The following is a 25290-nucleotide window of genomic DNA, read 5'->3' as shown; positions in this document are numbered from 1 at the left end:
CCTGCCCCATGAATGACATACTTCTGCGTTTTTTTTCCCTCAGTCACTTGGGGCTTAGTTTTTAAGGTGTCTGACTTTGAGAGTTAGACACCTAAATGGGCCCCATTTGAAAATGTACTAGGCTGAGCACCTAGATTTAGGTGTCTAAATAGTGGGTGGCTACAGGAGTACAGTTAGAGTTGGGTGGGGGGAGTTGGGGGCTTATCACTAATTTTCAACACTAGGCACCTAATTAAGCAGGCTAAACCTAGGCAAATGAATTGCAGATATAAATTTAGGCACCTAAGTTTTAAGCAAATTATCCGTCAAAAAATGTTTCTAAATTTTGCTGAGGATCTTAATTGAGAATGTTTTCTAAATTGACCCGTATGTGTATTCTCTAGTATTGTTTCTTTTTATTGATGTGCATGTTTCTTCCATTTTGGCAGGTACGCACGTACCTCGCTGACTTTATAATGCACACGAATAAATGGATATTATGCATGTATGTGTGTAATATCCATTTTTTGTGAGTAATATAAAGTCGGCGAGATACGGGCATACCCACGAAAACGGAAGAAACAGATACTAGAGATGTGCATTTTCCCTCTTTTCTTACCTATACCTGCTCATACACAAGCGTCAAATACTGCAGTGAATCCTGTGTCCAATATCAACTTTGTAAACCCTCTTTTCTTTTCCTGCTGCTTCTTCAATGGTTCAGTAGACGTAGCTATGAGTACTACCTTCCACAGCACTCCCGTCCCAAAGAGCAAGGGCACATACAGCTGACATTGTGCGCACCCACAAGAAAAGGTCCTATTGCTTTAACTGCATGCAATAACAGGACAGTCTCTTGCCTACCTCCCTGGATGCACAACTCCTTTGCTTTGTTTCTTCCACGATCAGTGTTTTGCCCTTCATTGCCAGCTTCTCCAGCAGACTCTGCTCCCAGGCCGAGGGATCCTGCAGCTGTTTCAGTACTGCCTGATAGGTGCTCTCAGAGTCCAGATGCACCAAGGCATAAGCCGTTGTCTGGTTTTTCACGATCTCGATGTCCTGCTTTTGAAGAATGACATTAATGCTAGCTAATATTTCCGTCAGCATCTCGCACAGAGTCTCCTGGGAGTACCGCAGATTCAGCTGGCCCACGTACAGGGAGAAAGGGGGGAGCTGCTCAGATAGGTCCTGCCTTCTCTGCACCTCCTCCCTGGTAGACATCTCTGGTTTGGAGATCTCCTCACTTGTAGGCATAGTCGTCTTCTCTGACCTGGACAACTCCTCACTTGTACATGTCACCTCTGCTTCTGGTAGCTCCTGCTTCACAGGGAGCTCCTCCATGGCTTAATCAGAGTTCTGGTCTAAGGAAAAGTATTAGGGACACATATCTTCAACTTTGCTGTCTTTCACTTATAAAAATTAAATTGTCTTCAGCTTAATTCCAAAGTTAAAACCATTTAAAACCCTTCAGCATTTATTTAAAAGTCTAGAATATTTGTCTAAAAGAAAAATAATAGAAATAAAGGTGAATTAAAAGGTGGCAGACAGGATTGAAAAACCATTACACACATGTAAGCAGTCTTTCACATTAAGATACAGCATTATCCCAGGACAAGCAGGATGCTAGTCCTCACATATGGGTGATGTCACTGACGGAGCCCTATCACAGAAAACTTTGTCAAAGTTTCTAGAAACTTTTGACTGGCACACTGAGGCCACTGAGCATGCCCAGCATGCCATAATTCCCTGAGCCACAGGGGTCTCCCTTCAGTCTTCTTTTTTCCGCGCTGCTATTAGCCTCACGGGTAAGGAACCCTGTGTGGTCAATACAAACATTTTTCAAAATATTCGGAAAAAGTTATCCTGCCATAGGGGTCTCCCTCTTTTTCATCTTCGGTGAGTGATTTCATTTTTCCAGTCGATTCCGTTATCGATTAAACCTAGTCAGAAGGTCGTCAATGGCTGTCTGGCCTTCGATATGGCTACCGGTTTTAAAAAGTGCCTGAATTGCTCTCGCACTATGTCTATAATGGATCCGCACATTGAATGTGTACTCTGTCTCGGCGAGAGACATGATGTGTCGACATGCCTGAGATACGCTGAAATGACACCGAAGGGCAGGCGAGCGCGCATGGAAAAGATGGAACATCTTTTTCATCATCAGCTCATGCCATAGTCTTCAACTTCAACACAATCGTCTCCGGCTGGAACAGTTAGAAAAGTTGTTCTTAAAACTAGACGTCGTCCGGATGAAGCGGGTGACTGACAGTCACAGACTCCTTCCCGGTCGTCTATAAATCTACTTCGATCATCGAAAAACAGAGCGTCGAGCATAGACAAAAGCACAGACATAGTCATCGGAGGCCTCAAGATCCGGAATCGGATCCGATGACTGGAGTTCCCTCAATGTCTATTGAAACCAACTCCTAAAAAACCTCGGAGAGAGGAGTCTCTGCTGCCCTCGAGGTCTACGACTTCTAGGCAATCCCCACCGATATTGGTGCCGGGAACTGTACCTCCACAGGGACCTGTGGAGATACCGGTTTCGCCTTCACTGTCTCCCCCCTATAGCTGCTCTGACTTCATCAGCTATAAGGGCGGAACTGGATGGTTATATCTGCCAGGCAGTTCGAGATGCACTCCAAGACATGCCTTAGATGCCAGTTCCATCGCCAGCATCGAAGCCAACCCCGTCACCAGTGTCTATTTCCATTGCCGGCTCCATCACTGAGGCAGACACCCTTGCTGGCACCGATACCTACACCGATGCCGGATATGTCCTTCTTAGCACCAATACTAGCAAAACTGGACACTCATCGGTGCCATTCCGATGCAACCACTTGATGCTCCATCGCCAAGACCTATAGGAGAAGAAATAACAAAAGATATACTGATGCCTGAGCCTATACCAGGTCCGTCGGGAATCTCTCATCCAAAACCATCTCTCTCTCCATTGTTTCCATCGAGGCCACCGGTGAAACCCTCTGCCTTCTATGCCATCCCTCCCTCTTCCATAGATTCCTCCACGTCCACATTCCTCGGACACTTGGGATGATCCCAGATACCGATTCTTCATCGGAGGAAGTCCTATCAGATCCTTCTCCTCCAGAGGAAAGAAGGAAATACCCTCCAGAGGACCTCTCTTTCTCTACTTTCATTAAAGAGATGGCTGACACTATCCCTTTCTAGCTCGTATCTGAAGAAGATACTAGACGGAAAACATTGGAGGTATTGCAATTTGTGGATCCATCTAAAGAAGTCTTAGCAATACCAGTTCATGAAGTTCTTGTGAAATTACAGCACAGGTTATGGGAACACCCTTGTATCATACCACCTGTAAATAAAACGGACTGATGCCACCTATCTGGTACAGCACAGTCCGGGCTTTCAGAAGGCCCAACTGCCTCACCAATTGGTGGTAGTTGAGTCAGCTCAAAAGAAGTCTAAAAGGATTAAACCTCATTCATCAAACCCTCCTGGAAAAGAACACAGATTTTTGGATACCATTGGCAGGAAGATGTTCCAAGGCTCAATGCTAGTTTCCAGAATTGCGTCTTACCAACTTTACATGACGCAGTACCAACGTAATCTGTGGAAACAGCTTCAGGAGTTATCAGAATCTCTTCCCCAACAGTTCTAGGATTCCTTTAACAACATCATTTATAAAGGCCTGGAAGTTGCAAAACATGAAGTTAGAGAAGCTTATGACAGCTTTGAAATTTCATCCAGGATGGCAGCTACAGGCATTAGTGCTCGCAGATGGGCCTGGCTGAAGGCCTCAGACCTAAGATTAGAGATACAAGAGAAGCTTGCTGACCTCCCTTGTACAGGAGAGAATCTCTTTGGAGACAAGGTACGTGAGGCAGTCTCACAACTGAAGGAACATTCAGAAACCCTACGTCAGCTTTCCTCTGTTCCACCAGAGTCCCAGCCATCTGCACGTAGACCTCCCAGGAAGGATTCAAAAAGACAATATTATAGACCACGGAGATACTATCCTCCTGCAGCCCGTGGTAGGTCATCAAGGCCGGCGCAAAGAGCTCAGACTCGACAACCAAGGGCACCTAGAGCTCAGCCTCCACTGCAAACAGGTCCGGCTTCGGGATTTTGAAAACTCACCAGAGAACAGAAGCCTGTCAGCCAATCTGACCCCAAATTTGCCGGTAGGTGGTCGGATCACTTTCTTCCATCAAACTTGGTCGCACATCACTACCGACCAATGGGTACTCTCAATCATATCTCAAGGTTACCATCTGGACTTTCTAACTGTGCCAAACGATACTCCACCCACTTCATCTTGGACAGTGAAAAATCAATCCACACTTACAAAAAGAATTATCCACCCTTCTGAGAGCCAGGGCTGTGGAACCAGTTCCCCGGCCTCAGAAGGGCAGAGGATTCTACTCCCGATACTTCCTCATTCCAAGGAAAACAGGAGGCCTACGTCTTATATTAGACCTCCGGAAACTCAACAAGTACCTACAGAAAGAAAAGTTCAGAATGGTATCATTGGGCACCATGCTACCACTACTTCAAAAAGTAGATTGGCTCTGTTCTCTGGACCTTCAAGACACTTACACTCATATACCAATATTCCCTCCTCATCGCAAGTATCTGCAATTCCTAGTGGGACGTCAACATTACCAGTACTTAGTGCTGCTACTTGGACTTGCCTCAGCACCTCGAGTATTCACAAAGTGCCTGGAAGTAGTTGCAGCCCAGTTACAGAAGAAAAGTGTACACATTTTTCCCTACCTGGACGACTGGCTCATCAGAAGCCAGTCAAGACAAGGAGCTCTCAATTCTCTCAAACTCATGATAAATCTACTCCATTCATTGGGATTCCTAGTCAACTACCAGAAATCCCATTTCATACCATCTCACCTATTGCAATTCATTGGAGCAGATTTAGACACCATAAAGTCAAAAGCTTTCCTTCTAAAAGACCGTGCAGAGACACTCTCATTAGCGAACTGTCTAAGCACAAGGACACATGTGACAGCCCATCAGTTACTAACTCTGCTCGGCCACATGACCTCCACAGTTCATGTCACTCCTATGGCCAGATTAACCATGAGGGTCACTCAATGGACACAGAGTGCAGTGGATACAAGCCATTCAACCACTGTCCTCTCCAATTCAAATAACTCAACAACTACGTACCTCGCTCCTCTGGTGGACGAACATAGACAACTTGCTCACAGGCCTACCTTTCCAACAACCAATTCCGCAAGTAACTTTAACTACAGATGCATCCACCTTAGGGTGGGGAGCACACATAGGACATCTCCAAACTCAAGGTATTGGACGAAACTCGAAGCAACATTTCAAATCAATTTCCTAGAGCTTTGAGCTATACATTATGCGCTGCATGCGTTCAAGGACTGCCTTTCACATAAGACTTTCCTAATACAGACAGACAACACAGTAGCCATGTGGTACCTAAACAAACAGGGAGGTACGGGCTCGTATCTCCTTTGTCAAGAGGCAGCACAAATCTGGGACTCGGCCCTAACACACTCCATGTTTCTCAGGGCCACGTATCTGGCAGGCATTCACAACGTAGTAGCAGACCACCTCAGTCGTCAGTTCCATCCCCACGAGTGGTCCCTGGATCCTTTGGTAGCAACCAGGATATTTCAGCGTTAGGGACAACCAACAGTAGACCTCTTTGCATCAGAACTGAATCACAAAGTGGACAATTTTTGCTCATTGCACAAGCAGAGATACCAGTCAGCCAAGGATGCCTTTGCTTGCCACTAAAATTCAGGCCTGTTATATGCGTATCTCCTGATACCGCTCATAACCAAGACTCTAGTGAAGCTCCAACAGGACAAAGGGTCCATGATACTCATAGCCCCACATTGGCCTCGACAAGTGTGGTTTCCCATACTTCTCGACCTCTCGATCAGCGAACCAATTCGCCTGGGTACAGCTCCCACTCTCATAACTCAGGATCAGGGCAGGTTGCGCCATCCCAACCTTCAATCCCTATCTCTAACAGCCTGGATGTTGAAAGCTTGATCTTACAACCACTCAATCTTTCAACTCATGTGTCTCAAGTGCTGGTAGCTTCACGTAAACCTTCCACACGAAAAAACTATCAATCTAAGTGGAAAAGATTTACCATGTGGTGAGCACAGAAAAGTATTGACCCTTTTTCCTGCCCCACATCCTCTTTATTAGACTATCTCTGGCACCTTTCAGACTCTGGTCTCCAGACCTCGTCAGGAAGAGTACATTTAAGTGCTATCTCAGCTTATCATTATACAATAGGGGATGCACCAATATCAGTACAACCCCTTGTCAGTAGATTTACGAGAGGTTTAATACACCTTAAACCTCCGTTACGGCCACCAGTCACAGAATGGGACCTTAATGTGGTACTAACAAGGCTCATGCGTTCTTTTGAACCCATGGATTCTTGTGATGTTAAATTTCTCAAATGGAAGACTATCTTCTTAGTAGCTATTACATCGGCTAGAAGGGTTAGTGAATTACAAGCGCTTGTCACTTACTTACCCTATACAAAATTCCTACATGACAGAGTAGTACTCCGTACACACCCAAAATTCCTTCCCAAGGTAGTTACGGAATTCCACTTGAATCAATTCATAGTCTTGCCCACATTCTTTCCAAGACCTCACTCTCACAAGGGTGAAAGTGCTTTGCGCACCTTGCACTGTAAATGTGCGCTTGCATATTACCTAGATCGCACTGCAGTCCATAGGAAATCCACCCAGCTCTTTGTTTCTTTTGATAAAAACAAACCGGGTAAAGCGCTGGGCAAATAAACTATCTTCAACCGGCTAGCAGATTGTATAGAGTTCTGCTATGAAAAAGCAGGCCTTCCTCTCCAAGGGCGAGTAAAGGCGCACTCAGTAAGAGTGATGTCAGCTTCAGTAGTGCACTATCGTTCTGTACCAATAGCTGACATATGTAAAGCAGCAACATGGAGTTCTCTTCACACCTTTGCAGCTCACTACTGCCTGGACAAGGAAGGAAGACAGGATTCAGCTTATGGACAAATCTGTCTTAAAGAACTTGTTTCCAGTATAATCCCAACTCCTTCCACATCCAACCTGCTGTGATTTCAGGCTGCCTCATATTTCCCAACAACTCACCAGTTGTTGTGCCTGTTGCACGAGTTGTACGCTGTTGGTCCAATATAAGGATGACTCAGCCTGTAGCTTGCTAATCACCCATATGTGAGGACTAGCATCCTGCTTGTCCTGGGATAAAGCAAAATTGCTTACCTTGTAATAGGTGTTATCCCAGGACAGCAGGTTGTAGTCCTCAAGAAACCCACCCCGTGGAGTTGGGTCCAAAACGTTTTATTATTTTATTTTTTTTGCTAAAGCTTATTGCTACAAACGAGACTGAAGGGAGACCCCTATGGCTCAGGGAATTATGGCATGCTGGGCATGCTCAGTGGCCTCAGTGTGCCAGTCAAAAGTTTCTAGAAACTTTGACAAAGTTTTCCATGATAGGGCTCCATCAGTGACGTCACCCATATGTGAGGTCTACATCCTGCTGTCCTGGGATAACACCTATTACAAGGTAAGCAATTTTGCTTATGGGGCCTGCTCGAGCTTTCAGTGATCAGCATTCTGTACTGCTGGCAGGGGGCCTGGAGCCGATTACCAGTGCATGCTTCACTTTCTCAGGCTGGATATGCTGCTGAAGGTGTACTGGGGCTAGATGCAGAAGGGAGACCCCAAAGGCTGCTCTTACAAAGATATCTCATTACCATCCAAATAGCAGGGAAAATAGCCTGCATCCTGCTCACTGGGCCTTAGACGTTCTCTGTAGCAAATAACCTTGTATATGGGGGTAGAGGTGGAGAAAGGAGAAACGAGCTGAATGGGAGGGAATAAGAAGAGGTTATACAGGATGACCCCAGTTCTAATCTCAGATCTGCTGCTGACTAGTTGAGCTTGGATAGGTCACTCCATCTCCCTATCCCTCACTTTATTCTTTATAATGATGTTTCTAATCAAATCTTAAATTTTGAAATTTTTAGGGGTTCTGTTTGGTTACATTGTGCTATATATAAAGAACATTACTACTACTAATACTACTACTATTACTTTACTGTTGCCTAATTTTCAGCCTTGATATCTTGTCATTCCAGGTTAAGGTTGTTGCTAGGCACAATATTCCGTTTAGTTTCCCACTAAATTTGGGTCAGAATATTGTGTGATATGTACAGCCAGCAAACCTGGACTATTTGTAGATATTTTTCACTCTCTTCCAACAAAACACTTGAAGGTGAATCAGGTGTGCTAGGGTCTCATCCTCTGCACTGACCCACAATCAAAGATGGACCAGGTGCTGGAAGAATTTGTTTTTTGATGTGTGCACCAATTATTATTTTATAAAGCATAAAAAATGTAATGAATTCACATTTCCCTGCAAACACTCACCAGACTAGTTGAGGATTTGCTACTTGCCATGTCAGGTAGAAGGTGTTTTTTTGGGGGGGGGGGATTTTTGCTGCCTCTGTGAGGCTGGTTCCGCTAGACAGAATGCAGAGTGCCCTGGTGTCTCGGTGAATGGATGCCTTTCACATAAGAGCCAGGTAACTTCCTTCCTTCATCCATGAGCATCCCACGGAACTTCATCATCAAGGTTCTACATTATGATGCAACCGAATGTCATTCATGCAGCTGCTGGCCTGTAATAGATGTGAGTGTTGAGTATGCATGCCAATGCTATAATCTCAAATTGCTAGATTTCCAGAAGAGGGAGCTAGCAGGGTGAGGGGTGTGTGTGTGGGGGGGGGGGGGGGGTGTGCACAGAAGTTTTATATTCTTATTACTACATTCAGTTACCTCCAAATGCATTCTCTCTCTATTTTTCCCTGCCCTTCCTCTCTCCTTCAGTACTGTGCATCTGATCACATTCCTTCCCTGTTGTCCTAAGTTCTTCTAAAAAATAAGAATTTTGTCTGTCAATTGCAAATCCATTTATTTATATTCCACTTTTTGGCACTTCAAAGCAGATTACCTCATAATATCAAGATTCCTACCCATCAGCTGCTGACTCAAGCACAGCCAGCCAATAACTGGTTAATTAGCATTTCCTACTTAGTTGAGAGTACTTTGCTTACAGCATTAGGTGAAAATGGCAAAGTATATAGCAACTGCCATGATCAATACTCACATTTGGAAGATGGGATGGGTCAGAGTAGGGATGGACCCAAAAAACAAAGCAGAAGCCAATCAATATTGCTGAGTAGCGAAGAAACCAAAAAGATCAGTATAACAAGGGACTCTGGCCGAGTTTCGCTCACATAGGAGCTGCCTCAGGGGCTACTGTACATAAGAACATGCCATACTAGGTCAGACCAAGGGTCCATCAAGCCCAGCATCCTGTTTCCAACCGTGGCCAATCCAGGTCATAAGAACCTGGCAAATACCCAAAAACTAAGTCTATTCCATGTTACCATTGCTAGTAATAGCAGTGGCTAATTTCTAAGTCAACTTAATTAATAGCAGGTAATGGACTTCTCCTCCAAGAACTTATCCAATCTTTTTTTAAACACAGCTATACTAACTGCACTAACCACATCCTCTGGCAACAAATTCCAGAGTTTAATTGTGCGTTGAGTAAAAAAGAACTTTCTCCGATTAGTTTTAAACGTGCCCCATGCTAACTTCATGGAGTGCCCCCTAGTCTTTCTACTAACCGAAAGAGTAGAAAACAGATTCATATCTACCCGTTCTAGACCTCTCATGATTTTAAACACCTCTATCATATCCCCCCTCAGTCCCCTTCTCCAAGCTGAAAAGTCCTAACCTCTTTAGTCTTTCCTCATAGGGGAGCTGTTCCATTCCCCTTATTTTGGTAGCCCTTCTCTGTACCTTCTCCATCGCAACTATATCTTTTTTGAGATGCGGCGACCAGAATTGTACACAGTATTCAAAGGTGCGGTCTCACCATGGAGCGATACAGAGGCATGACAATTTCCGTTTTATTCACCATTCCCTTTCTAATAATTCCCAATATTCTGTTTGCTTTTTTGTCTGCCGCAGCACACCGAACCGATGATTTCGATGTGTTATCCACTATGATGTCTAGATCTCCTTCTTGGGTAATAGCGCCTAATATGGAACCTAACATTGTGTAACTATGGTATGGGTTATTTTTCCCTATATGCATCACCTTGCACTTATCCACATTAAATTTCATCTGCCATTTTGACGCCCAATTTTCCAGTCTCACAAGGTCTTCCTGCAATTTATCACAATCTGCTTGTGATTTAACTACTCTGAACAATTTTGTATCATCTGCAAATTTTATTACCTCACTCGTCGTATTTCTTTCCTGATCATTTATAAATATAAGTAAGTGTCCCAATACAGATCCCTGAGGCACTCCACTGCCCACTCCCTTCCACTGAGAAAATTGTCCATTTAATCCTACTCTGTTTCCTGTCTTTTAGCCAGTTTGTAATCCATGAAAGGACATTGCCACCTATCCCATGACTTTTTACTTTTCCTAGAAGCCTCTCATGAGGAACTTTGTCAAATGCCTTCTGAAAATCCAAGTATACTACATCTACCGGTTCACCTTTATCCACATGTTTATTAACTCCTTCAAAAAAGTGAAGCAGATTTGTGAGGCAAGACTTGCCTTGGGTAAAGCCATGCTGACTTTGTTCCATTAAACCATGTCTTTCTATATGTTCTGAGATTTTGATGTTTAGAACACTTTCCACTATTTTTCCTGGCACTGAAGTCAGGCTAAGCGGTCTGTAGTTTCCCGGATCGCCCCTGGAGCCCTTTTTAAATATTGGGGTTACATTAGCTATCCTCCAGTCTTCAGGTACAATGGATGATTTTAATGATAGGTTACAAATGTTTACCAATAGGTCTGAAATTTCATTTTTTAGTTCCTTCAGAACTCTGGGGTGTATACCATCCGGTCCAGGTGATTTACTACTCTTCAGTTTGTACCAGGTATGATTAACATAATATCAAAATTGTATAGTGCCTTCTCTCATAATGAATGGCAAAAGGGCAACTGTCCCGTATTCAAACAGTCATTGTGAACATCAGCAGGGAGCTGTTCTATTGGAAAGTCTAAATGATCATCTTGTCAGGAATGTTGCACAAGTTTCGAACAGAAGCGATGCAGCTATAATTTGCGTAGTCCTGAGGTTGAAGGTTCTTTAATTTCAAGATCTTTGTTTCACCCTCTGACTTGAAGCAACTCTGCCATAGCCTCCAGATTCATGCTATTCCAAGGATCTGTTCGAAACGTGTGCAACATTCCTGACAAGATGGTAACATTTAGACTTTCCAATAGAACAGCTCCCTGCCGATGTTTACAATGACTGTTTGAATACGGGAGAGTTGCCTTTTTGCCATTCATTATGAGTGAAGGCACTATACAATTTTGATATTTTGTTAATCATACCTGGTACAATTCTGAATACCATATCCGTGGCATTGACTGCACTGACAGCGCTAAGAATCGTATTAGTATATTGTGATGGTTTCACATTGAAGTTGTCATATTAAAAGAACCCATCTGTACAGTAGCTCCTGAGGCAGCTCCTATGTGAGCGAAACTCGGCCAGAGTCAGGCAAGTTCGAATAAAGAGTCCCTTGTTATACAGAGTAGGGATGTGCAGAAATTATTCTGTTTAAAATTAAACAAAAAATGAAAAGAAAATCAAAATAAAAAAAAAAATGTTGATTTTGCAGCCAAACCCCCCCTCCACCTTTCTGGATCCTTTGATTCTCTTGGTGAAAAAATGTCTTCATGGAGCAGGAGTGATCCCTGACTGATCATTCTTGCCCTGCAGCTGTGGCTATTGCAAACGGCACAGGCAAACGAAATTCGGCACCATTGTAAATTTTTTGCCATACAAAGGAGTGGCAGAGGGGGGTTTTTTTGTTTTTTTTTAAACAAAATGAAGAAAATGGTGTTTTGTTTCCTTTTGTTTCATTTTAAAACCAAAATGAGAAATTTCATTAAAATTTCCCCTTTCGTTTCCCACAAATGCACATGCCTGGTTCAGAGGATGTGTCAGTTAATAGAACGACAAAATTCCAATTCCTCATGCACCAAGAGACATCAGTGCAGCAAGGAGTGGAGTTGATTTCCACTTGATGAACCTTCCTTTTTTTCCCCCCAAACCTGGCAACTGTAGCTAACTACTTCTCTATTCTGCAGTGTTTGGTGAAGATATGCACAGAACTGCAATCTGCAGCTTTGCGAACCTCTGCTGCAGATACCTATGCCTTTTTGCCTAGAAGTTAGCTACCAATCATACAGAATAAGACTTAATAAACAAAGGAACAGGCTTATTTAATCTTTCATATGCTCCACAGATGCAACGAAAAATTGATGGCACTGAGGCTGGTAGTTGGAAGGTTATTTTAATATTGGAGAGTTCTGTAGACTTGTCTGCCCGTCTCTGGTTTACTATTAATTTTGTATGTTTGATGCCAGCCACTTAGAACAAGGGATATTTTCATAAACCATTTTCACTAAGTAAAAAAATACAAACGAAAAACTGTTTTGTTCATCTAAAAGTTTGGGCTCTTTGTAAATACTATTTTTTTTTTTTTTTTAATCATATGTGCATAAGGTGTTTTTTCTGTTCCAGTACTCCTTGAGAAAGCCTGCTTTGTAAAGTGGTACTGCATCCCTTCTAGCTTGCATCTGTAATTATGGACACTGTTGCAGCAGTCCTTCAAAGAATCACTTTTAATGGACGGATTCTATTTTAACACCGCAAGAGAGTTCTTTACTCTGAATTCTATTTTAGTTGAAAACAGAAGGTTCACGTTAGGGCTGTGCATTGGAGAACTTTTCATGACAATTGATAGCTGGAATGAGTAAATAAGCTTCTTTTAATGCTAGAGTACAAGGAAAGTCACTTGCTTTTGTAGCTTAAATTACTCTATTTGGAAATGCTTTGCTACTACACATTTATTTAGGCCTCAGGGCCAACACTGGCTGCCCGTCCACAGACTTCTTTGGGACAATGACAAAATTTGAATATATATCTATTGATCTGTCCTGTAAAGAAACTGGTCTTATTGCTTGAATGTCCAATAGATGTTAACAGAAGTTTGAAGGTGGCTGATTTTACCTGTCCTTTGGAATTTGTGACTGGACGAAATGATGGTTTGGTCCAATACTGTAAAGCAACCAGCTTGTATAAATGTCCAATACCCATCTGACTGAAATAGTTGAGGTTTTTTTTTTGTTTTTGTTGTTTTTTTTAGAAGTGAAGTTTTTTTAATCATCCTAAAGACACATCTGATATTTGAATCCATGTTATTTGTTGGCAATACTAGGAACAGAGTTCTGAGAATTAATACAGGCAAGCATCTATTTACTTGTCTTCCATAGGGTCAAAAAATCTGTTTTAAATACTTTGTTGGAATCTAAGGGCCTGATTTTTTAGGTGTTGTTACTATTTTCAAGCTACAGGAAATAAGCATAGTAAATCAAGCCCTAAAGGCCCAAATGTGCTCTTTTGCTTTACTGTGAAGTAAAACAGTTTTCTTTCTTTTCCCAGTTAGGCAAAATTGTCAAACTAATGCAGAAGGTGAGCTCTGTTTGGCCTGATGGCACTAGCCTGCTATACTGGAGTTAACATGAAAAAGTTTCAGGTCCTGAGCCTCACTCATGTTGGTGCACCCTAAGAGTGAAAAGGAAAACTTTTTTTTTCAAAACTGGGATTGTTGCTCATTCATCCTGTACAGTCATAGCCAGATACATCCTCTCACCAAGTAGCTGGTGCTAGTCACACTTGCACTGCCTTAACCCTGGGTATTCTCTTCAGGCAGCTGGCCATGCACACATACTATTGGCTTTGGCTACTCCTTCCACACTTTACTATAACTGGTCTGTATGCAACCTCATTGGTGACACAAGCAGAGCATACACGCTGTCACCAGCTCTCCTTTTGTGCTAGTTTCCTGGCTACCAGCAGAAGACTCAAAACATCTGCCAACATAGCCACTTAACAGGAAAGAGCTTGAATTGGATGCCAGTGCTACTAGCGCAGCAGGCTGAGAACTCCTTGTGACCCTGGGCAAGCCATTTCACCCTGCATTGCCTCCCAAAAAAAGATGTGAGCTAATTCTAACCTTAAAAAGAACAACATTCTGGAGGTTACTAGTTTTCATCCTGCGAGGACAACTGGTACAGTGACCTACCAGAGGTTTGTTAGAGGCATTCTTACAGTTTGGAAACAATCTGAAAGTATAGTCAATTGATCTCAAAGACCAAATTCTTCCAATACCATTATTATTCAGGAAGCTGAGGAATCACCTGCTATTATGTAGTGCTGGACCCTCACAAGACTGTTTCCCCACAGGAAGCATCTCACAATGCAAACACTGGGATTCCTTCCTATTTGTCCCTTAAAGAGCTTTTTTTTTTTTTTAATTATGCCTTTTGTGACATTTAAAAGCGGATTACGTTCAGGCACTATAGCTATTTCCTCACAAGCAAAGGGTCTATTTACTAAAGGTTTTCTTCCATTTCGTGACACTTGGGAAAATGCTTAAAAATAGGGCCCTGAGTTTAGTAGCTGAGGCATCAGAGGATAAAATGACTTGCCCAAGGTCACAAGGAGCAGCAGTGGGATTTGAACCCTGGCTGCCCTGGTTCATAGCCTGCTGCTCTAACCACCAGGCTCCTTTTTTTACTCCTGACTTTACATCAGTTTTCAAAGGAACATGTTCTCTTTGAAAACAGCCTAAGGGACAAGTGCACACAGAAAACTTGCACCTATTTGTGCAGATAAAATTAAATGTACACAGGTCTATTTGTAAATACGAACAGAATGTGTGTTGTGCAAACTCCTGCCCTCACTGCAGATAAAATTACACAGAGAGGCACACAATTTTCAAAGACCATTTCCATGCAAAAATGGTTTTTGAAAACTGCCCACTTCATTGCAGATTTGGGCTGCACTGAAGAGGTGCAAATTCCAATAAGGCACCTTTCCAGTCCTATCAGTGTAGTATATACTCCTTAGGCAAATCAGCAACTTGGTGTTAAACCGTGCTGAATGCACGCCATTAGTAAAATCTGCACCCTTTCAGTTGGGGTTGTATGCATGTTCTTTTTCTTTTGGAAAGTACAAAGACTAGGGGACACACAATGAAGTTACTGGTAATATATTTAAAACTAATGAAATATTTCTTTACTCAATGCATAATTAAGATCTCTAATTCATTGCCAGAGGAACTGATTAAAGCTATTAGTATAGCTGCGTTTAAAAGAAATCCACTGCTTATTCTTGGGATAAGCAGCTTGGAATCTTATCTACCCCTTGGGATCCTTCCAGGTACTTGTGACTTGGATTGGCCACTGTTGGAAACAGGATGCTGGGCTTGATGGACCCTTGGTCTGACCCAGTATGGCAAGCCTTATGTTCATTCTTCTAAGGTGACTTTATATTGGATCCATGTGGATTTTATTTAGGATTAAAGCCTCGATCCCTGCAGTGTACTCATTCTGTTTCCCCTAAAGTTTGCATTTCCAGGGTGGTTATAGTGTGCCTTTTTCATGATTTCTGGAATTACCAGCTTCTCAACAGGGCCCAGCATCAACTGCAATAATCAAGCACACCACTTCATTTCATCAAAAGCCCATGGCTTTATTTTGTTTTTAAAAACTTAATGCAAAATATGTTCAGAGAAAGTTATTGACTAAACATGTCCTGCTATATTGCAATATGAGCTGGTTGTTAAAGCAGTCTGCCTGAAAGGGGACAACTTCTGATAAGAGACATAAAAGACTGACATACAGTGACTGGGTACCTCTTGCTACTGATTAGTCACGGTGTTAAACTGAGCTTGTGGGTGCCTGAGTGCATGGGCAACAGTCACGCTGTTACACTGAGACCTTGGACGTCACCTGCATGCACATGCAGCAATCACAAAGACCTCACCGCTGCCAGCAAGCACCTGCAGCAGCCGCACTGTTACTCAGCAGCCTGGAGACTGTCTGCAATCTATGAGCGTTCTAGTTCACATTTGCTTCTCTTGTTGAATTCACAGTGAGTTCCATGTTCCTACCATGCTATACATGTGTAGTTTAAGAAATATTTTATATGCCAAGGTATCAGAACAGCAGGATACCACGGTGGAGTGAAAGACTGATATCAGACACCTGCTTGTGCAGTTCATTTGGTCCCTACCAAGCTTCTTTACATTTCATTGTCTTCTTTGCCTCTTTATAGTTAAGATCAAATAGATGATCTGAGACCAGTCCCTTCTTGGTCTTTTGGCTGGGGTGAAAGGGGTGTTTAAAAAAATCTGCCTCCTGGACAGAGGGAATACAAAAATAGAGCCTGACCAAACTGGAAGCATTAAATCTTTGGAGAAAAAAAACAGCACTGGGCAATAGGCAAAAGAAGAAGAAGTCCACCTGAGCAGAATTCTGTGGTTTACAGTAGTGTGTCCCATCCTGGTTCTTGGGCCTCACCTCACGAGGTTAGGTTTCAGGATATCCAGAATGACTACACATGAGATATTTGCATGGGGAATTCTGGTCCTTGAGTGCTGCAGAGAGAGATGGTTTTCAGGGCAAATTACCCTTGTCATTGGAGCAAATATGTTATGAAAGTTCACTGTGGAAATCCTGAAAACCAAATCTGTGGGTGGCACTGAAAAGTTGGCATTTAATATGCCTGCATTAGACATGAAATGTTTGTAAATATTAGACCCAAGAATCAGGTACATATTTTCCAATATATCCCATACATATTCGTTATGAATAGCCTAAACAGCAGTGTAGCAGCACTGGCCTACCCAGATTCCTGGCCACAGTGGGGAGTTTATCTTATTGCGAGATGCACAGCTAAACCCATCCTGAACTTTGTATTTTGTCACAGTAGAGTGTAAGAAAAGTAATTATAAGCAACCAAATAAAAGGACAGTACCAAACTGCAACAAGAGGCTGCATTAATACACAGATCCATTGCCAGAGGACCACTTTACAGTGTCATGCTGCTTAATGAGTTAAATTCAGGCCCTCTGTATTACACTTTGCTTAGAAGGAACATCTACCCCAAAAGGGCCACAGTCACCATATTTTAAGAGAGAAATATTTCTCACCCCCAACCAACGAATTCCGCATCAGCAAAGCCAAGCTCAGACAGTCTTATCTATAAGGAAAAATAAATGCCTTCTGTACCACTAAAATTTGTAGTTCTGAATTTCCTAAGAAAAGCAGGATTATAAAACTCAGTATACAAAGAGGCAGAAGCTACACATGAGTTTAAACCCAGTTTCTCCCATGCAATGCACAGCAAATTCATATTTTTAGCAGGATAGGGTTCACCCTGCTACTTTTGCTTACCTTGAGCTTGGCCTATAGTCAGACTGGGACATGTACCTGGTCTATTCTGTATCTGGCTACAGGTGACAGTGGGTAACCCAGGAGGAATTCATTTGCTATCCCTAGGAAGTACTATAAAAATGCTGCATGCTTACAGCTCCCACTTCTGTACAGTCAGCCCCCTCAGTTCATTTTTCTGGTACAAACAACTGTAATCTGCTCGTCAGTGTGGGCTATCATAAAAAAAAGCAGTAGGGCCTAGCTCTCTGCCATGAGCGGCCTCGTGAAATATCTAGTTTATCCAACACTTTAGAAAACTGTATATAAGTACTGCATTAATCTGACAAAAAATGAAATTAGGTTAATAAAAACACAATGTAATCGAGTAGATACCTTTCTTAGGCTGTTAGTTGTTTGAAAAGGCAAGCTTATAAGACTGCTAAGGTCTTTTCCTCACGTAGTGTCTCTGGGCAGCTCAAGTCTTAAAATATTTGAACTCCTCATGTATGTAGCTTACTGGCTCTATTTTAAACATGTTTAAGTTGAAGCAAAAATAGAGATCTATACGGAGCAGAACAGCAAGTATTCTGGGTAATCTGAGGCAGGATATGCAGCAGATAAGTCTACTGCTGAATCTATCCAGCTAACCTTAGCCTGATAACTTTAGGACAGTGATTCGCATGACCAGATTTATCCAGCTATCTTTTTCCAAGGTAGCACTGAATATCAGCAGGACCCAGCTTAAAGTTGGTGCCCAGTACACCCCCCTCCCCCCTGACTCTGGGTACATTTACCACAGTTAATGATTTCCCCAGATAAAATTAAGCCAATTGGCAGGGTGGGAATTTCAAATTTCTGGGTTTGCCCAAGTAACAAAATTATCCAGAAAAACCACCTTGAACATCAACCTCAAAGTATATAGTTGTAGTATCAGCTTTTCATGACAGAGTCCAGAGTCAAAAGTACAATTTCCCTGGAAAATGAAAAAATGACATTACCACAGTACTGAAGGTGAGAGAACATTCCTCTTCCAACTCCATCCAGTGCCACCTTTGGGAAGGCAGTGGAGCTGAGTAGTGCCTCTGGTGTCATATTCTGTACAGTGAGGCTCTTCACTTCTGAGCCCCAGAGTAACCTAGACTTGCCCAGCTGTGTGTAAATATAGCTTAGGAGTATGCAATATGGCATTCCTGAACATCAAATAGGTTTGGAGTTGAAGATCCCTGCACAACAGGGATTAAAAAAAATTCATCTTCAAGGTAAAATGTATCTTTTCCCAAAACTTCATTAACAAATTAAAGAGACCTTTGGAGTGATGCACCCATTGAGACTATGCGCACTCACCATACATGCACCTGGCCACTGGTGATTTTTGACATTCCTCACAAAGCTCTCCCCCAGGCCACTGATGAATCAGATTTATTACATAGAAAGTCATCTGCTCAGCAGGCCACAGAGGGTGTGGTATCACTTGTGATATCACTGCCTAAACTGGCCAGCATGCAATGTCATGTGGACCACTTTTTGGCATAAATTGGGTGCTGTATGATTATGCAGGGAGGTGCCAAAAGAATTCCACAAACCCCTGCTCGGAAATGGAGAAAATTACTTATCTAATAATTCTGTTTTCCTTAGTGTAGACAGATGGACTCAGGACCAATGGGTTTATGCTCCCCTGCTAGCAGATAGACTGCGTCAGGTTTCAAAGCTGACGTCACCCTAGATACACCCCTGCAATGACCTCAGCCCTTCAGTATTCTCTTCAAAAGCCACTATGGACATACTATAAAAAAACCCCAAACAAACAAAAAAAAAGATTAAAAACGGATAACTGTAACTGTACTCAACCAAACACTGAACCCCAGTAAGATTATAGATGCCCTGATCTAGGGACCGTTCTTGGGCAGCTGTGGGCAGGATGCGGAGTCCATCTGTCTACACTAAGGAAAAGGAAATTCCCTGTACGTACCAGGATCAGTCCAGGACACCTGGGTTGTGACTCCGCACCAGTAGATGGAGACAGACTAAAACTTGTGGGCGGAGCCATATATGCCCCTGTGCCAGTCACAGCCCCTCAGTCTTACTCTGTCTCCAGTAGATGGTGCAGGTCCGGTCACAGCCCTGCCTGCCCTGGTTTTGGTACTCCGTCAGGGTCGGTTCTTTTTTTTTTTATTCCTTTAGGCCAGTTAGGCTACGTTGTTTTCTGTTTGGGTAATTTTCCAAATTGTCCCTTAGGTCCCTTCGCCCTGCCTCCCAGGGGGGTTGTGAGGTTCTGAGGGGACCACCCCCCCCTGGTTGAGGCCGCTGCTAGGGTCGAGGACCCAGCTGGCCTAGTAGCAGCGTCACCCCTGCTGGATTAGGGCTCCAGGACCGTGGACAGCGACAGGCTTTTTTGTTAAAAAAAAAAGGTTTGGTTTTATTTTCTGCCGGCTCTCTCTTGCTTCGCGGCGCCGCTCGCAGGGGGGGGCGCCGCCGACGGGGGGAGGCCGTTCGACTTTTTTTCTTCAGTTTTCGTCGCTCCTGCTGCTCCGTCTTCGCGCCTCTTCGCCGGCATGCCTCGCGGCTCGGTCTGCCGGGCCTGTGGCTCGGCGCGCGCGCGTCTTTCGCGCGAAAGTCTCTGCGCGGCCTGCATCCCGGGCGGAGAGGGGTCGTCGGGGGCGCCTCGGGGGGCTCGTTCTCGGCCCCGCGCGATCGCCTCCGCGCGGGGGGGCGCCGTAGAAAAGCCCCAAGAGCTTTTCCCGATCAGCGCGGGAGTGGCGGCCATTTTGGCCACGGGCCGCGAAATGGCGCGGGACTCGGCAGGGCCTTCGGCCTTGCCTCCCGCGCTTTCCCCGCAGCGAATCGCGGTCGGAAGGGGTCCCTCGGGGGACACAGGGTCCCCGGGGAGTCCCGATGATTTTTCATCGGATTCGGGCTCTCTTTCGGAGGACCTTGCGCTTTTGTTGCGCAAGGTCCTAAAATACAAAAAAAGCAAGCGCGGCCGGAGTGAGGCTCGCAGAGCTCCACCGCTGAAGAGGTCCCGGAAGCCTTCGGGGGTCGCGGAGGGACCCCAGGGCACCTCGCGGGGGAAGCGGCCTCCACGTGGCGTCCCACAGGAGGCCGACACCGATTCCTCCCCCGAGGAGGACGCTGATTCCCCTGAAGAGACCCAGAAGGGGCCCGACGATGTAGGAGCGGACGGCTCCGCTACGTCCGGCGTAGCCAAAGGCTCACAGGCTGTGGAAGGAGACGATCCCAAAGTGGTCAGGCTCTTCCGTAGGGATGAATTGCCACCTCTAATTCCAGCTATTATCCAGGAACTGGGAATAAACCCCCCTCCGGCGGTGGTTCGTCAGGAAGCGAACATGGATCCGGTCCTGTTAGGCCTCACGGGTCCAGCAGTTGCTTTTCCGTTCCATTTTTCCTCAACAGACATCATGTTCCGGGAATGGGACACCCCGGAGTTAGGGTTGAAGGTCAGCAAGGCCATGGACAAACTTTACCCGCTTCCGGAGGATGCGCTGGACCTTCTCAAGTTTCCCAAGGTGGATTCGGCGGTTTCGGCGGTAACGAAAAGATCTACTATCCCGGTTACGGGTGCTACAGCCCTTCGGGACCTTCAGGACAGGAAGCTGGAAGTACAGCTCAAGAAGATTTTTGAGGTTTCAGCGCTAGGAATTCGGGCCGCCATGTGTACGAATTTCGCTTTGAGAGCGGGCTTACGCTGGGCTCAGGTCCTTCAAGCCAATGCGGACCTTTCGGCAGACGAGGCAGCGCAAGCGGATAAGTTGGAAGCGGTAATAGCATATGGCGCAGATGCACTCCACGATCTACTGCGCACTTCGTCTAGATCCATGGTGGCGTCGGTCTCGGCTCGCCGCCTCCTGTGGCTACGCAACTGGGCGGCGGATGGCTCTTCAAAGGCTCACCTCGGGGCGCTGCCATTCAAGGGTAAATTGCTGTTCGGCAAGGAATTAGATGACTTGATGGCTTCCCTGGGGGAAAATAGGGCTCTCAGGTTGCCCGAAGATAGATCCAGGTCGCGGCCTTCCTTTTCAGCCAGGTCCCGCTTTCGTGGGCCCAGGAGGGCGCGGCCTCAAAGGTCGTCCGGGCACTCGTTCAGGTCTTCCTCCTCCCGTACCCCACAGTGGCAGCAGCAGCAGCAGCAGTCCTTTCGTGGGAGGCGTTTTGGTAGACCAGGGGGTGCCCTGGCCATCACGGCGCCCAAGTCTTCACAATGAAAGAGGGTCGGCCCTTCTCCCGCAGCAGCCTCGGCACGCTGTCCCCAACGTCGGGGCGCGGTTGCTGTCGTTTTACGAGAGATGGGCCGGAATAACGTCGGACCAGTGGGTCCTCACCGTGATAAGTCACGGCTACGCGTTAGATTTTGCTCGCATTCCAGTGGACAAGTTCCTTGTGTCACCCTGCAAGGCTCCCGAGAAGAAAGTGGCGGTGCTAGACACCATCCGCCGCTTAGAGGACTTGGGAGCCATCTCCCCCGTTCCTGTCAGCCAACAAGGAAAGGGCCGTTACTCCATTTACTTCATAGTTCCAAAGAAGGACGGCACGTCCCGACCAATTCTGGATCTCAAAGGGGTGAACCGATGCCTACGCGTTCCTCGCTTCAAAATGGAGACCATCCGGTCCGTCATCGCCGCGGTCCGGCCAGGCGAGTTCCTGGCCTCCCTGGACCTCACGGAAGCGTATCTTCACATAGGTATCCAGCCGTCATTCCAACGCTTCCTCAGATTCTGCATTCTGGGTCGGCATTACCAGTTTCGGGCGCTCCCTTTTGGGCTCGCAACGGCCCCTCGTATTTTCACGAAGGTGATGGTCGTGGTGGCGGCGCAACTGCGCCGAGAAGGTCTCCATGTCCATCCGTACCTGGACGACTGGTTGATTCGGGCGAAATCCGAGGATCAGTGTCGGATGGCGGTGGCCAGGGTCCTCCATCTGTTGCAGTCCCTGGGATGGGTGGTCAACTTCAGCAAGAGTCATCTGACACCAACGCAGACCCTGGAATATCTGGGAGCTCTTTTCGACACAAAGCAGGGCAAGGTGTTTCTTTCCCTCGAACGGATGGTCAAATTGCAAACTCAGGTACAACGCTTGTTGTCTCTCCGCCAACCACGAGTCTGCGACTACCTTACGGTCCTGGGGTCTATGGCTTCCACGCTGGCGCTGGTGCCATGGGCGTTCGCTCATCTGCGACCTTTACAGTCATCCTTGCTTTCCCGCTGGAAGCCGGTCTCGGAGGATTTCCACTTACCACTTCCTCTAGCGGGACACGCGAGATCCAGTCTGCGTTGGTGGCTGGACCCCAGTCACCTTTCCGCCGGAGTCTCCCTCCTGGTGCCCAGTTGGACAGTGGTGACCACGGATGCCAGCCTCTCCGGTTGGGGAGCGGTCTGCCTAGGGAGCTCAGTTCAAGGCCTATGGTCGGTGTCGCAAGCCCAGTGGTCTATCAATCGCCTAGAGACCAGAGCGGTCCGTCTGGCCCTGCAGGCTTTTCTACCATTGCTGAGGGGAAAGGCGGTCCGAGTGTTGTCGGACAATGCGACCACCGTGGCATACATCAACCGGCAGGGGGGGACCCGGAGCCCCCAGGTGGCGGAGGAAGCTCAGCGCTTGATGGCCTGGTCGGAGCTACATCTCAGCAACCTCGCAGCGTCTCACATTGCGGGAGTCGACAACGTGCAGGCGGACTATCTCAGCCGTCATCGTCTAGATCCCGGAGAGTGGGAGCTGGGGGACGAAGCTTTTCTTCTCATTTGCGAAATGTGGGGAGTGCCCCACATGGATCTGATGGCCACGTGGCACAACGCGAAGGCCCCGCGATTTTACAGTCGACGTCGAGAGCGGGGGGCAGAGGGCGTCGATGCGCTGGTGCTTCCCTGGCCGACGGATGTGCTGCTCTACGTGTTTCCCCCATGGCCGATGATCGGCAAGATTCTACGGCGCATAGAGTTGCATCCGGCCAACGTGATCTTGGTGGCACCGGAGTGGCCTCGCCGGCCGTGGTTCGCAGACCTCGTACAACTGGCAGTGGCGGCACCCCTTCGGTTCCAGGGAATGGCGGCCCTACTCCATCAGGGCCCCGTCTGTTTGGAGGATGCGGATCACTTCTGTCTCGCGGCATGGCTTTTGAGAGGAATCGACTGAAGAGAAAAGGTTATTCAGATGCGGTGGTGGCCACGCTACTGCGTTCCAGGAAGCAGTCGACGTCTTTGGCTTACGTCCGTGTCTGGGTTGTCTTTGAGGACTGGTGCGTGCAGCGCGGGGTGGACCCCACTTCGGCTTCCGTCGCTGAGGTTCTGGCGTTCCTCCAGGCGGGTCTGGCCAAAGGTCTGGCGTGCAGTTCCCTACGAGTCCAAGTGGCGGCGCTGGGGTGTTTGCGAGGTAAGTCTCTGGCGATTCACCCGGATATTGCTCGTTTCCTTCGGGGTGCTAAACACCTTCGCCCCCCGTTACGTCTGCCTTGTCCGGCTTGGAACCTCAATTGGGTTCTCTCCGCTCTATGCATGGCGCCGTTTGAGCCCCTGAAACGCGCGACTCTTAAGGATCTCACTTTAAAAACGGCATTCTTAGTGGCGATTGCCTCGGCACGGCGTGTTTCCGAGTTACAGGCCCTGTCCTGTAGGGAACCTTTCTTGCGTATCTCTGAATCGGGGGTTTCCTTACGGACGGTCCCTTCCTTTCTACCGAAAGTGGTCTCGTCTTTTCACGTTAATCAATCGGTGGAGTTGCCCGCCTTTGCGTGCGGAGACTCCTCTGCTACTGAAGAGAGGGAGTTACGGAAGCTTGACGTGCGGAGATCCCTTCTCCGATATCTGGAGGTCACTAATCCGTTTCGGGTCACAGATCATCTGTTTGTACTGTTTTCTGGACCAAAGAAAGGAGCTACAGCGTCCCGCACAACGATTGCTCGTTGGCTCAAGGAGGCCATTGGTTCGGCTTACTTGGTGCGGGGCAAACCTCTTCCCGTGGGGCTGCGGGCTCACTCGACTCGTTCTCAAGCAGCGTCTTGGGCGGAAGCTTCTCAGGTGTCGCCTCAAGAGATTTGTAGGGCGGCCACCTGGAAGTCGTTGCATACTTTTATCCGGCATTACCGGCTGGATGTCCGGGCTACCGATTCTGGGGGTTTTGGAGAGAGGGTACTCCGAGCGGGACTCTCTGCTTCCCACCCTCAGTAGGTTGCTCTGGTACATCCCAGGTGTCCTGGACTGATCCTGGTACGTACAGGGAAAGGAAAATTAGTTTCTTACCTGATAATTTTCGTTCCTGTAGTACCAAGGATCAGTCCAGGATCCCGCCCGCAGTGCTGCGCTGAAGTAATGGAGAGTCCGCTCTGTGTTTTTGATTTGCTCTGTTCCGCTTGTTCGCTCTCTCGGTTGGAGAGTCCGTTTCCAGAAGGGGTGTTTCTTTCCCCGTTAGTTAGCGGTATCTAGTTTGGTTTACTTCTCTGGTTGTGTTCTACTTTGACATTCCGTAAGACTGAGGGGCTGTGACTGGCACAGGGGCATATATGGCTCCGCCCACAAGTTTTAGTCTGTCTCCATCTACTGGTGCGGAGTCACAACCCAGGTGTCCTGGACTGATCCTTGGTACTACAGGAACGAAAATTATCAGGTAAGAAACTAATTTTCCTTTATCAGGTAAGTAATTTCTCAATTTCCTAACATGTAGCCAGATGGACTCAGGACCAATGGGATGTACAAAAGCTACTTCCGATCGGGGCAGGAGGCTGCCCGCTGTCCGGTTAACACCGCCCTTGGAAAGGCTGCGACCTCCTGGACCTGAACGTCCAGGCAACAGAACCTGGAGAAGGTGTGCAAGGAGGACCATGTTGCTGCTCAGCAGACGTTGACAGGAGAACAGCTGTCTAGCTTCTGCCCATGAGACTGCCTGAGCCCTAGTGGAATGAGCTTTAACCTGAAGAGGTAATGGCTTTCCTGCCTCCACATAGCCTCCTGTGACCACCTCCTTAAACCAGCAAGCTATGGTAGCATA

The 25290-nt window shown here is 46.3% G+C and overlaps 1 protein-coding gene across 3 annotated transcripts in view; it reads right to left on the bottom strand.

The window, feature by feature from the left end:
- The window catches only part of LOC115100929 (schlafen-like protein 1), a 64160-nt gene that overhangs the window by 20929 nt on the left and 17941 nt on the right, over positions 1-25290 (bottom strand). For 2 of the 3 annotated variants that reach the window (XM_029620030.1, XM_029620031.1), the window contains exons 2-4: positions 8814-8909; positions 8406-8656; positions 844-1340 (exon numbers count right to left, since the gene is read on the bottom strand). In XM_029620030.1, coding sequence (XP_029475890.1) covers positions 844-1320 — 477 coding nt within the window. In that variant the 5' untranslated portion in view covers positions 1321-1340; positions 8406-8656; positions 8814-8909. The remainder of the gene's footprint in view (positions 1-843; positions 1341-8405; positions 8657-8813; positions 8910-25290) is intronic. The other variant, XM_029620032.1, reaches the window with a different exon arrangement.

This window comes from Rhinatrema bivittatum, chromosome 11 (genome assembly GCF_901001135.1).
Source record: "Rhinatrema bivittatum chromosome 11, aRhiBiv1.1, whole genome shotgun sequence".
NCBI lineage: Eukaryota > Metazoa > Chordata > Amphibia > Gymnophiona > Rhinatrematidae > Rhinatrema > Rhinatrema bivittatum.
Note: the sequence above shows the minus strand (reverse complement) of the source record. Positions and strands in the feature narration are given on the sequence as shown.